Genomic DNA, 15,876 nt, shown 5'->3' with positions numbered 1-15,876 from the left:
CTCTGAGCAACCTAATCTAGTTGAAGATGTCCATGCCCATTGCAGGGGGGGTTTGGACTAGATGGCCTTCCAACCCAAGGATGGATGCCTTCCATCTGGGATCTGCAAAGCACTGAGCAGCTTTCAGTTATACCAAACAATACCTTTATAAAATAAAAACTTTTCAAGAACAGTGCTGGAGAATTTGAGATGGGTATCCTGTGGTTGCAGTTTAGTCTCTTACTGGCCACCTGTTGAGATCCAGAAGCAGCTAGAAATCTTTAATGATGTCTCTATATGAAGCTCTTCCCCTGTTGTATTAGGTCTGTTTTGTTGGCTTTTTTTGTTGGTGGTGGTTGGTTTTGGGGGTTTTGTTGTTTGGTTGCTTTTTTCTCTCTTATGCCTAAACAAGCCTCTATATACGTATATATATATGTGTGCGCATGTGTGTGTGTGTATCCTCCTGTGTTCCCGTCTCTGTGATTGTCCAATCAATTCACCTAACTCAAGCCCAAACCTAATGCTATATGTTGCCCTGCAGGCATATGAAAGCAAGATGTATTCTTTCTACTTAAGAAGAACATCTTCATCAGAACAGCCAGACAATTGCCAGGGGATAATTACAATTCTCTAATTATTATTGTTGCTGATGGTAAGTGATGAACAAGGACAAGTGGAGAATGAAGGGGACACAATCGGAAAAATATGTTCTAGCTTTGGCTCCAGCCCCACTTGGAAGACCAGGGAGGCTCCAGCCCCTCTTTGGGCTGCACCTTCAGCTCTGCCACTGACATAAACCACAACTGGCCCTGTCATTATTTTAACTGCCCCATTTTCAGCCATTGCTTTGGCTCCAGCTGTTGTTCAAGGCCACAGTTTCAGCCCTGGCCTCCTCCTGGACTGAGACTTCATCTCCAGTCTGATGCCAGGCCATGACTTTGGCCCACCCCCCTGTCAGGCTGACTTTGCTTCTGGCCCCATCTTGGGCTGTCATTGTTGACTGCAGATGCAGAAATAGTCCCACAGGACAGTCTACTGCATCTTTTGTACTTAGCATTGGTAGCCACAGATCATGCAAGTGCTGGAGTGGTCACACCCCAGCTGGACATGGAGAAGGGTAAGAGGATGGGGCTACCAAAAGGGTGCATCTGTTTAATGAAGAAGTTCTAACACCTGGGGGTTACAGACCCATCCTAGGACACCAACGTGCCCCTGTGCAACCCCTGCCATGTGCAAAGAAGAAATGGAACCTGTGAGCTGCACCAAGAGCCTCCTAAATTCAGCCCCAGATTGAGGATGACCATGCAGTATTACTGAGGCAGACTTCAGGCTCTGCAGGGTGCTGGGGGACATGGGCAACACTGCCCACGAAAATGGAAAACCAGAACAAATGCCAGTAAGGGGACAGAAAGGAAAGCTACACTAAAGCAGAAAGAAAGAAGAAAAGCATCTATTAACTCAAATCCTACATCAGAGCTCATCTCAGTAGCATAAGACTTCACAGAATTATTTTTTAATAATATTTATCAGAAACATGGCACTTTACATCTTTGGGGCACTGAATATACAATGATTATTCCTCACAACATCCCTGTGAGTTAGGCATTAGATTGCCGCTACTATTTGACAGGCGGACAGAGGCAGAGAAGTATGTAATCAATACTACACAATTAAGTTAATGAAGTTCAACTCACTTAAACATGGAGAGGCTCTCAATAGCTTGATTGAAGACAGAGGAGTGGGGCAGAGCTGATACTTTATCAGCTATATTTTTTTACTCCAGTCAATTACAATGCACAGGGTCCAACTCCATTGCTTACCCACATCCCCTTTGCAAAAAACCACCCTTGTTAAACAAGATACATATGCAGAGAGTTGCTACACAGTGAAAGTTGTAATAGAAGTAGGAAAAAAACCCCTTCAACGTAGCCTAAATTTTACTAAAATCATGAGAGAGGTTTGCCTGCCCAGCCAAATAGAACAGTTTCAACCTTAGTCCTTTAGGACATCTGAGACAGCATTTCAGTCTTCAACTATGAGTATTTTCTTAACCTAAGAAAATTAGGGGAAAAAACGTCTGGGTAGACTGTGATGACTGTCTCAGAAGTTATGCTTTTTTTTTTTTTTAGTTAAATTGTTCTACTGAAATCTGAGGGATTCCTGAATAGAAGGAAGAATTTTTTGGTTTAACACTAACTTCGCATGTATTTAAAAAGCCCCTTAGTATACATCTTTCTCAAGTAAACTTCTCTTTCAGAATTTGTTCCAAAAATGAAATAGAACAACTCTGTAAACTTTAACATAAGAAAAAATCCTAGTTTTTAATATACAATTATTGATTAATTTAATTTAATAACTTTCTTTCAACTGTAAATCAACTTTAGAGAACAAAGTATACTTGACAATATGGCTGCTGTGGTTAACTCATCTTCCTGTAGCTTTCAGTTGAGGTTTCTGAACAAATACACTGTCCAAGAAAGATTCAGCCTCAACCTGTAAACTGTCACAGTTCAGCTGAAATCAGTGTAGCCATTATAATACATTCAGACTGAGCAGCTAATCCAGAGTTCCTTCATCTGCAGTATCAGTGATAATGGTCTGTCTCGAAATTGAGAGATGATCATGACTGAAGAGGCCTGGGTCTGCATACTCCAAAAACCAAAATAGGTTGCCTTCCCCTGTAGGGAAATCTTAATTCTCACGTGATGGAAGATTCAGTCTAATGGAATAATGGCTGTGGACTATGATGGAAGAAGAATAAAGTAGTAGTTTTTGGAAGAAACTGTCTGCATTTGGGAGAGGGGGAAAATTAAAAAAAAAAAAAAAAAAAAAGGAAACAGTAACTGTTAACATTATTACCACTGGACATACAAACTTCTAATTTTATATTCATTTTTCCTTCTGTAAATTGAAATTTTGCAACAACTACTCTCCCCCAGGGATGTTTAACCTTGGTGAATATACAGAATTTTTAAATCCACAGCGCAATTGTAGTCTCCAGACAAGAAGGGCAAAAACGAAAAAAACAAGCTCCGAAGTGCACTTTGTATCTCCTGCCTCACAAAGGGTTAAAGTGCTTAGTTTGATATATCCAAAAATTAAGCATCTCCCCTAGTCTTTTATTTTTTTAAATGAAACTTTGTCTTTCGTTTCTTGTATCTTCTCTGTAATTTTATCCTTTGTTTCCTCCATCTTCTCTGTAATTTTATCTTTTGTTTCCTCCATCTTCTCTGTAATTTTATCTTTTGTTTCCCCCATCTTCTCTGTAATTTTATCTTTTGTTTCCCCCATCCTATCTTGTAGATATTCCTTTACTGGTGGTGGTGTCGACATGTAGCCATGCTTACGCAGATATTTAACAGTGATGGATGTTCCTCCCAAAGTCACAGTGTATCTGGCAGGAGTTGCAATCTTAAAGAAACCAAAGAACACACCATATCAATAAAATAAGACAATATTACCTAGCAAAAGGTATTTTTAACATTGAGAACTTACTTTGGCCAGTGTCAGATACTAAAAAGATCTTCTATTTATAAGGAAAAAAGACAATTTACAGTACATCCTCCAGAAATGTGTACCTTTTACTCTAAGTCTCCTTTTGACAAATCAGGCATTGGATTTAAACCTCCCCATGCAGCCTGTGGGACAAGCATAAGGTGTCTCACAATGCCATGCAGAACAGCTAGTATGTGAACACTGAGCCATATAAGCAAAGGGGAAATACTGACAACAGGATATACTTTAAATTCTAAAATTCACAAGAATATAGGTGTCTAACTTTGCATTCAAAACTCAGACCCACACATAGAAAACTAGAACTAAAAGACACCTTAAGAGGTCAGCTAATCCAAGACACAACAAACCAGGTTTGCTATTCTAGATAAACTAACCTGTTCTTTCAGAACTTCAAAGATAAAGCCTGCACAATCTTGCCTTTGCAACCTATTCTAGTGCTTCCACACCTGGAAAGTTTCTTCCAACACTATCAGATCTCCCACCTATAATAAAATCTTTGTATTTAATCACACTTACTTATTGGTCTCTTTTGGGCACAGGAATAATTGGCAAGAGTAGTGCTTTCATATTTTATTTGGGAAAATAACTCCTTTAAATAACAGATAAGAAGCAGATCACATTTGGAAACAAAGCAGATGAGTGGCATTCAAAATGAATACAGTGCTTTGTTTTCACATGGTCTGACATGTTTCAAGTTTCCCAGACATTCATTGTGCACATCTAAAGCAAGAGAGAGACCCAAACCAGAATGTGATTCAAATGGACAATGAAAGTACTTGACAATGATGGAAAACTAAGGCAGGAAGACACACTACTGAATTCTCTACAATAAAAATAACTGTAATTTATCTGGAAATCATTACATATTTAGACTTTACCTCTTTATGACCATTAATTATGTCAGGGATACAGAGAAACAACCTAATTACAATTAAGTCTCCAAGGGCAGACAATAATTCCTTAGCAAACAAAGAAGTTATTTTAGAAATACACAGACTCCTTAAAGGCGCACATAGCCCTTCTCAACTTGCATGTGACTATTTTTACTACAGAAATGAATGCTCAAGTATGTGTAACTGTCAAAGAGAAAAAACAGCATTAATTCTTTCTGATATAAACAAATAAACTGTTTAGTTCACCAGGCAAGATTAGAGCTTATTTACAAACTATACTTACTTTGTACAATGCATATGCAGTTAGTGCATTTCCACTCTCAGAATTTTTCAGGATGCCCACTATGCTGTCCGGTAAGCCCATCAACTCTAGGAATGGAACAACATTCACTCCTCTAGAAAAACAAAATAAAAATTGAAACTTGAATTGGAATTTGAAACCTGAGCAGTGATTTGCAGCGTCATTTCCATTCTTTAACTCCATAGTACAAACTTTGTAAGTCAATAGCAAAGTATTTTTTCACCTAAGCAATATAGTTACAGGCTTTATATTTCTGTACATATAGGTAAATTAACTTTCTTTTCAGCATTCCACCAAGAAGTAACTCATTGATATCATCCCTGTTGGGCTGAGCAGCTACTAACTTACCTGTGTCCCGGTTTATTATGTTTGGAGGCAAGTATATACAATGGTTGTAAGACAGCTATGTCTCCAGTTGTGGAGATTCAACTTCATGCTCTGTTTTGCCTAAAATTACTTTTTTCTTTTAAAAATTTCAGACTAATCTGCAGCATGCCCAGAAACACAGAATCCATGCTTCAGTGTCCTCCATTCACTTTTAAATATATCAAACAAATTGAATGTGGCAAAAGAAAAGGAAGCAACATGTTATATTGCACAGGATTTCAAGGGTTTTGTGCCAAGTTGTTCTACTTTGCCAACATAAGGTGGCAAGGTGACTGGAGTGAGCTCCTGTCACAATTTCTTTCTATTTGAAAGTCAGGGAAGGCAACATCAGCACAAAAAAAGAGTCAGCCCATCTATACATTACAGTAGAAAGCTAGAAGCAGTTATAGAAGACTTGACTTTTATACATTTAGAGATGTTGTATTATTAAGTATCATTATCCATTTCTACCTAATATTTTAAGCATTCTTCTGTGCATGTGATCACTTTAGCATCAGAAACAACAACAGGCACTAATTTACTAACAGTTACTAGAACTCACAATCTGAAGGTCTATCCCCAGAGTAGAAAATGGAGACCTGGTAAGATTTGAAAGACAGCATTAACCCTCTTATTTCACAAACCACCATGGTTTATTCTCTTATTAGCACTAACTCTGGAAGTTATTTTTCCACTTCAAGAGGCTGCTAAATAATTAGTGTCTAGCTAAATATTTTCGTTATTTTCATCTTCCAAATACCTGTTTTAGAAGCTAACTTAAGTGTTTCAAGAAAAGTAATCTTGAAAAGTAATCTCAATCTGAAATGTCTGGATGTAAGCATCACCCTAAATTCACCCAAAACAAAATATTTTTATAGCTCAAGACCTTTATTACTCTGACATGAGCTAAATTTAGAATGACATTTGGATCTATAGCTCCTAGAAAGGGCAATTATGCCAGCTGGTTAGAGTAACTAAAACAAACACTTGTGCGGTAAGGCATTCTGATGCCAGAGCCCCATCCTTGCCGACACAAACTGTCCTTGTTTCATGCTTTCTATTATTAAATATACAACACTACCAATCCAGAGATAAACATTTACTCATATTTAGCAAACAATCTGCAGATATATAAAACCTCTTTCATCCGAACTAGCAGCTCATCTTTGATATAGTAGTTTTTTTTCTAATAAACACCATTTTCCAGAACAGTATCTGGCACACAATATATCTGAAAGAAACTACAATTAGAATACTTTTTTGACACTCAAATATTTAATTTCCAATGAAAAAAAATCTGGCCTAGAGTAGCAATTTTTTCAGTGGAAGGCAGGAAAGTCAGGAAACAGAAAAGGAAACGATACACATGGTTTGCAAGGAGCTCAGAGTGAGTGAATAACATGAAAGTCCAATGAGGGAGGACTGAAGACGAAGGGAGGAGGAAGTGCTGAAATACCTCTGAAGTACAAGAGAAAAAACCAAAAGAACAGGTCTACAAAGAAGTCACTGAGCAATTTGTAATCAGGATTCCAAATCTCTACATTTACCTTGTAAGAGGCTACTAATAATTTCAATGCTGTTTACATACATGCATACTTTGGAGAGAAGAGCATTCCTTCAAATGTTAGCAACACATCTGGCACACCACAATAACTGCATGATAATAGTACATACGTGACACTCTCATGAATCCTATATACTTTCGATATGAAATCATATGCTTCACTTAAAAATGTAGCCTTCTTTCCCTATTACATATAGAGGCACTTTTTGACATGTAATAATAAATTATATGCTCTTTTACCCATGAAAGTCAGGTTCTATTCAGCAACAGCACTGGGTACTGCAACAAAATACCAACTTACTTCATGGCTGCATAGTAAAACACTCCAACCCATACAGTGGAAGTCACAAGATGCACGGGAATCATGACTTTTCCATACTGTTTAAAAGTTTTCTTGAATCTCTGAACAAGACTAATTGATTTGTCTTGTAATGGATCAGGATCTGAAGAATTTGACCCTACAGGGCTTTGCTTAGGTGTATCAGTGGCTGAAGTTGAAGGTTTTCTCTCTTCCAGTACTTTGTGAGGAGTGTCTGCTGGCTGTGATGAAAACGCACTTTTCTTTGAGGCAAACCGTGCTGTACCTGCATGAAGACATCGTTTAGGAGGGTCCAGTGCCAAAATGACTTTGCATCCAACATTAGTCACCACTGATTGTCCTTTTAAGCACTGAAATACACTAGAACGAGGAAAAAACAAACATGTTCCATGTGCCAGCTGAGAAGCAGTATGTAACAGACTCCGCTGCATTTTGATGAAGTGTGGCTGAGGTGTCTATAGAGAGGAAAAAAGAAGAGTAAATAAACTGCATTTCAATAATCTGACTTCTATTTGCTCTCATACCACTTGAAATTCTCAAATTTTAAATTATTTTCTGTTCTTCTTCTTCAAAAAGTCTTCCTTATCTTGCTTTGCAGAAAAGGTTACTTTCCAGAATTAAGCAAATAATTTAAAATTTAATAGAGTAAAAAACACAACAATGATAATAATTATTAATAATCGATCAATAATAAATAACCTTAATAGTAACAAACCTAACCACAACAGCAAGACTGCGTACATCTGTTAAAAAGGGGGATAGTACTGTTGAATGTCATGTATTAATAAGAGCAAAACTGAACTTCAATTTCAGAAATATTACAATAGCAAAGAATACTTTTAAACTGTGGATAGGTCAGTTAACTTTATGATTTTGGATACTTAACATTTACTCCTGAAAGTTCAAAAGAACCATTGAGAGACTCCTCACAGAAGATGAGAGGATTTGTGTTCAGCATGTATAGACATCAATAAGTCATTTCCTCCTCTCCCCTGCTCCCTCAAATGCATGCTTTGAACTAGTGAATGAAATACTAACTCTCTCCTTTATACAATGACTGCAAATTACAGAACTAATTTTCCTTCCCTCCAAAAAGGTGCCAATTATTTATTTCATGTAACAAATGCCATTTAAGTCAGTTACATTAACAACTTTCAAATCTTTCTAATGCTGTTTCATTTAGTTATTATAACAATTCTTAATCCAAACTAGAAATCACTCATGTTTAACTGAAACTCCACTGTTGTCTTCATGTCTGCTTCCTCTTCACCTACAGCCTTAGATATATTTCAATCAGGTGTTTTGATAGTGAATTTGTCTAGGCTGCTGAAAATGATCAATACTTCATAACATTGGCAGCAGTTAAAAAAAAATGAAGCCATACATACCCTTTATTACTTTCCAGATATGCAACAAGAAAAGTACGATAAGGTTTGTATCTTCAAAAAGGTGCAACTCTTCTGCTAGTTCCCCACCTTTCAAATATATGTCCTGAACATACTGATGAGTCTCCTAAAATAGGAAAAAGGCACATTTAGAGAAATAGCAACAACAGCAAACTAATATTATGAAGATTTTTAGTCAGCCTGAAACCTACCTTCCTGAAGAAGTTATTAGTATAAATCGCCCTTTGGATACTGACATGCTAATGGGAGATATTTTTCTGTGGAACTTAGAAGTTCCTCAACTGTGACTTACTGATTCCTTCCAAAAGAGAAAAGTTTCATAACCCAAATGCATCTGTTGGATCGTTCCCGTCTATATGTTTTCTCCGTATTTTTAGCTTATTGTTGTGCTTGAATTAATTGCAACAGAATTACAACGCTTGATGTGGGGAAAAGACTGGATGAATGGTTTCAGGCTCCCTATGAACCTCTACATTGCATGTGAAGCACTTTTGCTGAACTCATACTAACAGGAGGTATTGCATCAACAGGGGAAAAGGGAACTCTTGTCTCTCACTCATGTTGAGATATGAACTCAGTGGGAGCCAAGAAGTACTGTTGCTTACAGAGCAGTAAATCAGCTACAGGTACTGCATCTCAACAAGTCAGTCTTCTGTAAGAACTCGCTGGAAGTAGAAACTGCTTGTGCTGTCTCTGGTTTTATGAAAAGTAGAGATTATTGCTGACTTCTTAGATCCAAATGCAATTGCTTCTCAAAACAAAAATGTAGTGAAAACATTCAGTAAAACTCAAGTATTACGACGGCGATCTGTCATATACAAACAACCTTACTGATTTATAGAAATTATAACAACAACTGGAAGACAACTATGTTGCTTACCTATTGCCACTTACACTTCTCTCCTGAGGGACAACACTCTCCACATAGAACTGTTTTCCCCTCTCACCAATGGTACACAACATTTAGCATCTGCCCTCAGTAGAATTTCACAATAGTCACCCAGAAGACTCAGCAAAGGATACCTATCCATCTATGGAAATCCGCAAGCTTTTGCATCAGTCTTTTGCTGTTTATCTATTTGCAGTGGCTGGTACCCTATTGAAAAAGTAACTGTTCCAAACAAGCTTTTAAAAGTGCCACCATACAGCATGAGGGAAACCACGTTCAGCACTATGATTTTAGTTCATGAATGTTATTAACAGGATTCTGCATTCCAACAGCCTTGGAAGGAGATCATTCTTCTGTACAGAAGAAGAAACTGAACAGGTAATTCTGAATTTTCCCATTCTATGTAGTATATATATGGTAGCATTTCTCAGAACACGATTTCTAGGTTTTGCTGTCCAGCACCTCCTGACAGCACAAACACCATACCACATCCCTGATTCACTGCAATGGCCACAGAACACTGGGGTATGCAATAGCTTCCAGGGGGTCAGAATCCTCCTTATGTTAAGAAGCAATTCATCACTACTATGTGTTCAACACTCATCAGTCAGTAGCTAACATAGTTGTGACTAGTAAAAGGGTTTCAAGGCCTCTGCTCACTGTATAAGACTTAAAAATATAATGACACTGATGGCTTTAAAGCAGGATAACTACCCGGGCCACTGACAGGATTTGTCATGCCACTTTTTTTGTTCCTATATCCCCAGATGGACTCAGAACTCGTTAACTAAAGGTTTTTTTTTTTTTTGCCATGATGCAAGAACTGACTGGTCAGAGGGAAGGTTCTCTAACCATCTAGGGTAGATCCTGAAAGGGTCCTGAACCTTGTAAGCACAGATGATAGGATGGTTCTAGCTAATACTCTGTGAAACAGCTTACTCTTTGCTCCTCTTCTTTATATATAAGCAAAGCCTTAGATATGATAGCGCTTACATTTTTTTCAAAACAAGGTTGGAATATTCCTAACATTCCTGCTGTGTTTCATAGGTATGTGCTTTGTCTAAATGAACAAAGGAGAGACTTTTGAAGTGTCAGTAAATTGAGGATTACACTACTATCCACCAGCACAAAACTAAATGATGGAAATATTATAATGGCTACAGGAGGATGTAACACAGGCAAATGAGTAAAATAAGAGATCAATATAGCATATACTTAATGAATTGTTTTTAAATAAATAAATATTCTTAAAGGGGTGATAGGTGCAGCTGCTCAATTGTAATATTATCATTACTTGGGTCAACATTACAAACAAATCTTAAACAGGACGGACAACTCAAAGTGCACAATAAATGTGGTTAGAAGTCCAAAGAAATACAAAACTGTAGTTGTTTCATCCCTCTAAATCACAAGATGAATATAGAGAAATTTCTCCTTTATGATGCAATTTGCAAAAGGAAGTTCCTGTTACCTTGTGCACTCAACAGGCAGTTAGACAAAATGTGTCAGCCTACAGATGCGAGACAATTTTATTCTATAAACAAACACTTTTCTTAAATAAACTGCTGGAGCTATACAAGCTATACAATTGCCCCTGCAACTTTAGGTTGTTAAAACCACTCAGATTCTAAGGAAGTCAGGACAGTAACTTAAATGTTATCCACAACTGCACCTAGTGACTCTTCAAAAGTTGTTTCTTCATTTTGGTGTATTTCATTTTTTTCATCCTGTAGAATGATGCTGCAAAGGCACAAAAAAGTAGAGATGCTAGAAGCATCAGACACCAAGGTGGAAAAGCAGCTGGTCTCTGGCATGAGAATTCTGAGTGGGGGAGACATGGGGCAGAAGGTATTTTAAAGGTTCTTATGATTTCTGCATTTATTTTTTTTCTTAAGAATGCCACAAGGGGAAAAAAAAAAGTATGGAGATGTCTAAGGACAAATATAGCTGTTCTCTGCTGTAAGAATCTTGTGTGATCAGTGACTGAATAGATGGTAGTATGACAAACTATGAAACGATACACAGACTCTTCTAGGATAAGGTCTCCTCCTCAGTGCTGTCATATTCTGGCTATTTAGTAGTCTCTCCAGCCAGCTGTAAACTGAGCTGAAGAAATCTTGGCTGTTCAAGACATACTCCTGGTTGGGATTCTTGGACATACATTTAGGCCCTTGAAGGCATGTCTGTCTCATGGCAAGTTATTAACAAGCCCTCTGACACAAAGGGAGTGCTCTAGTGACCTCTTGAGGAACAGTTCAGATCAACTTCTCATTACAGTGCTAGAGGTTTTGTTTAGCAAATTTTCGTACTTCTGTTATAGTTTAGATCAGCTTCGGCATAAACCTGATGCACTTCAGGAGTACCCCATCTCTTGCATTTGCTCTGCTAAATCTTTGCCTTCCAGTGATCACTAGGAAATAGAGATCAAACATGCTTTTGTTCCTGAGGATAACAAAAATTCAGGATCTTTTAATGTCACAGAGTTGGTCTATGGGACTACCACAAATTAATAGTTTTAGATGTCTGCTAACATGTTATGCAAAAAAACCCCAGGTGATCATTGGAAGACACAGAAGTAACAAGCCAGGCCAACACAGGTTCAGCAAAGGCTGCTGTGGATATCTGCTGTTGGAAAGAGAAATCATGTCAGAGATGTTGTCAGATGGAACTTTCATCAGGGTAATTTGTATAAAAAGTTACCTTGTTAAAATAATTTCTTTTCGAGCTAACAGAGAAATTAAAATACAAGAATGAGGTTGGGGTGTAAGATGACAAAAACTTTAACAGAAGTTCTGCCCTCGTAAAAGAGGGCAGAAGGCATCGGAGGGAATTGCAGGTGCAATATATATAGACTACACTGGTTTATTTTCTCAGTTCTACCAGAAACACTCTGGACACAATATGCAAGTATGGATGAATTTAAAGCATTTTTCCTTGTTATGTTACTGTTTAAAAAAAGAACATTAATTATACCACAGGAGAGTTCCCAATGAAAATCCAGGAGCTTTTTCCACTCCCAAGGTACCTTTCTATGAAACCAGAGAATTAATTTACATTCTTGTCATTTTTGCATCAAGCAAACTTTGAAGATTGTGTGTTGTATATACAGAAGAATTTTGAGAGGGGACAAACCAAATTTTCAGAAATCCTTTCCAGCTCACCTTTCAGATTGCATAAGAAGCAAATGTCCAGTGCTCATTCAAACAGCTTAGTTTAATAAAAACCCTTACTGTATTGCTTACATTTTTACTAAATACAATTAAAAAAAACCAACAAAAAAAACACAAACAAAACTTGTTTTCAGATTTAGATTATTCTTTTCAAGAACTTATTGACAATATATTTTTTTAAAAGCATCTTGCCACGCTAATAAACCAAAGTAAGAATAATACAACTGAACAGAAAACATATGTGGGTTGCCTAAAAAGCTGGGAATACATTTAAAAATCATTGCAATAATACTGCAATACATACAAAGCATCATTGTTTCTCCTAGTAACTGCAATGGTTCAGCACAGAATGCAGTCACTATCCATGGACGGGAAAATAACAGCATATAGAGACTCGTTATTTTTTGTATTAGTACTTTTAGAGTGTATGAATGAGCATTTAAAACTTGTATTTTAACCTTTACTACTTTTGCAGTGTCCCTGATACAATCTGTTATTCATTCTAAACTATGAACTTGGTTATGATTTGAAATTTTGGCATCACTAGCTGTCTGTCCACCATTTTGGGCTGTCTAAAAAATATAACACCACATTTTGGGTTAAAGGGAGTAATGCAAAATAAGTAATGGTGAAATTCATTAAAATCTTAGGGAAAAATGATCACACTAAAACAAATGTAAGAATAAACTCACAGACATATTATCCTAAGACATTATCCCCATACCACCTCCATCATGTCTAATCTCTATAATATTTTCACTTAGTCAATGCCATGCTATAATATTGAAATTGATCATATTACTATAGTTCAATACTGATATAAGTGGAGACAAGCCAAGCACTTTTTAACCTTTATTTTAGCTAAACCATTTTCTTTCTTGTTAAAACAAACTTAGTGAAGTCAAGAAAGCAGAATAAACCGTCATAGGGTCCCTTACACACAGCAATCTCCACTACTACTATCTCCTGAAACTTAAGTATTAGAAAGCCCAAGAAAAACTGGCTTTAGGAAGAATAAAAGCTCTTGTAGAAATTTATAAAATCTGAACATTGGATTCAGAAGGCAAATAAAACAGGAAAACCTAATGCAATGTCTGTGTGTTGAGTTATATATTTGGAATGCTAAACAAGAGACTTAGCAGCTGGTCTGCATCCAGCCAATATGACAGTGCTATCCCAATATCCCTCTGTTGGAAGGCATTAGATCTTAGGTCTGCACATAGCTAAGCATTATATAAAAGTGTGAATGTTCTCTCTCAAAGTCTTCTAAAAGAAAGTATCACCATCATTTGCAGTGCTTTCTGATCTTCAGAACTGTTTTTAATACCAGGCACTATGCCACCTTTTCACTCCCTTTTCCTGCTTTGCAGTGCTAAACAGCTACGCTAAGTTCCTTCATTCAGAAGTTTAATTCTGCCCTCTACCGAATTTTTATGTAAGTACACCCCTTACACTAGTACTACAAAAGGTCTCTCTACTCTCCATTATTCCTTCCAGCAAGTCTAAGTTTGCTGTATCATCTTCTATGTTGGTTCCAGAGCCCCCCAAAATAACAGGCACATGTTGTAGAATGAATCATAGAATGTCCTGAGTTGGAAAGGGACCCACATGGATCATTGAGTCCAACTCCTGTCCCTGTGTAAGACAACTCCACAGTTCACACCATGTATCTGAGGGCGTTGTCCAGGTTCTTCTTGAATACTGTCAGACTTGGGGCCATGACACCTCCCCAAAAAGCCTGCTTCTGTGCTCCACTAGGGAAGAAAAAACACTTGTACAATCTGATTTTTTTTTTTGTCCATTTGTCACTCCAGACATGTCTGCAATAAGCAAGTTAGAAAAGTGATGCTTTTAGAGGTTAACTAAGCTTAAAAATAAGCATATACATCTATGCTAAAAAGGTTAAAACCCCCCCGTCAGTTCAAAGTAGGGATTGTACTCATCTGCTTATTTTGCTCTTCTGCACATTATTTTAATCAAATCATCAAAATAAAATCTAATTCAGTCTCCTTTCTATTCCACTCTTATGTAATAACTTACTCAAGCAACCCCTAAGAGCCTCTTTTGTCTTTTTATCTCCCAATCTATAATTAGTTAATTCCCCTCAAAACACTTGTGTTTTTCTGTCAGAGAGTTTTCAACCAGAGGGCTGTTAACACAGAGGTGTGTGTGGGGTGTGTGTGGTGGTACAGTTTACAAAGTTTCTAGTACATAACTAAAAGGGGCTGCAAAAGGTAATTCACATAAGCAAGCCTCATGTCAGCAGTTTCCTGCATATGGCTTTGAACTCCCTCAGGAGAAAGCCGCACTGAATTGGGGAAGATTAGATGCTAAAACACAAATACACAGATCAGTTTTCTACACTTCACTGAAACATTGTTTGAGAATCTCTTAGGATCTTCCCTCTCAATAGTTCATTTGAACTTTAAATTGGCAGATCCCTCGCATCTTTCAGCTGTCACTAAGCATCTCAAAAGTTCTGACTCTACATTTCAACACATGCTGGAAGACATTAGAAACATGACTGTTCATGGTTATTTCTTTTGTGAAGTACTGCTACCTCTCTTTGGAGTTCAGAACTGCTGTGCACATCTCCTTTCAATAATGGAGCAATCAACAGCAGTCAAAAGGCTGCAGGCAAAACTGAACTCCAGCTTGTTCAAGACTTCCTGCTCTTCATAATTTGGATTCTAGTAGCCAAGCTCATTTTTTCATTCATAATCTTTCTGATCACTCAAGACTTCCGTGACATATAAAATTTAGATAATAATATTTAATTTAAACAGCTCTTGGAATGATAAATATTTATCTATGAAAGGTCTACTGAAACAACTGGAAACACACTGCAGATATTGTGACTTCACTAAAACAAATGCTGTTAACCCAAATGAAGTTCAGCCTTTTTGACCAGATCATAGAATAAGACCTTAGGTATTCAAATACTTTCTCTTGATTAATTATAAACAGCATTTATTAGAAATGCACTTAAACTTAGATCTTCGCATCAACTTCGTACAGCCTTCTGCCTCCTTTTGCCTTGTGACTACCAAAACTGTTTCTTTATCATTTTTGCCACCTTTGATCTTCACATGTCTTGTCTCATTGTTCCTTGCCTCTCCTTTTATAACCCAACCATAATCAACAGTATTGGCTGCAATAATATTTTAATGCAAATTATATTACGTAACAATTTTAAAAAACACTTAACACAGCCACCCTTACTAAGCAGAAAGTCTTTTTACCCATCGAATTCACCTGAAATACTTTTAAGGCTTTCAAAAAAATATGCTCAAAGAAAAACTCTGAAGCCTTACAATGAGAAACAAAGTAGGAATAAATCTAAACCAGCCCCAAACTGAAAAAAAAAACCAACAAATCAACGTCACTAAGAACAGAATTCACACTGGAAGCATCATTAAGATTTTTTTTTGTTCTCTCACCACATTTATTTCACATTTTTAAACAAAGAAAAG

The 15,876-nt window shown here is 37.1% G+C and overlaps 1 protein-coding gene across 2 annotated transcripts in view; it reads right to left on the bottom strand.

Annotated features, from left to right (window-relative positions):
* Positions 1–1,476: 1,476 nt before the first annotated feature.
* FAM210A (family with sequence similarity 210 member A) overlaps positions 1,477–15,876 on the bottom strand; it is an 18,864-nt gene continuing 4,464 nt past the window's right edge. For both annotated transcript variants that reach the window (XM_065053075.1, XM_065053074.1), the window contains exons 2-5: positions 8,327–8,450; positions 6,921–7,393; positions 4,672–4,783; positions 1,477–3,390 (exon numbers count right to left, since the gene is read on the bottom strand). In XM_065053075.1, coding sequence (XP_064909147.1) covers positions 3,091–3,390; positions 4,672–4,783; positions 6,921–7,369 — 861 coding nt within the window. In that variant the 5' untranslated portion in view covers positions 7,370–7,393; positions 8,327–8,450 and the 3' untranslated portion in view covers positions 1,477–3,090. The remainder of the gene's footprint in view (positions 3,391–4,671; positions 4,784–6,920; positions 7,394–8,326; positions 8,451–15,876) is intronic.

The sequence above is a fragment of the Columba livia genome, chromosome 2 (assembly GCF_036013475.1).
Source record: "Columba livia isolate bColLiv1 breed racing homer chromosome 2, bColLiv1.pat.W.v2, whole genome shotgun sequence".
NCBI lineage: Eukaryota > Metazoa > Chordata > Aves > Columbiformes > Columbidae > Columba > Columba livia.
This window is presented reverse-complemented; position numbering and strand designations above follow the sequence as displayed.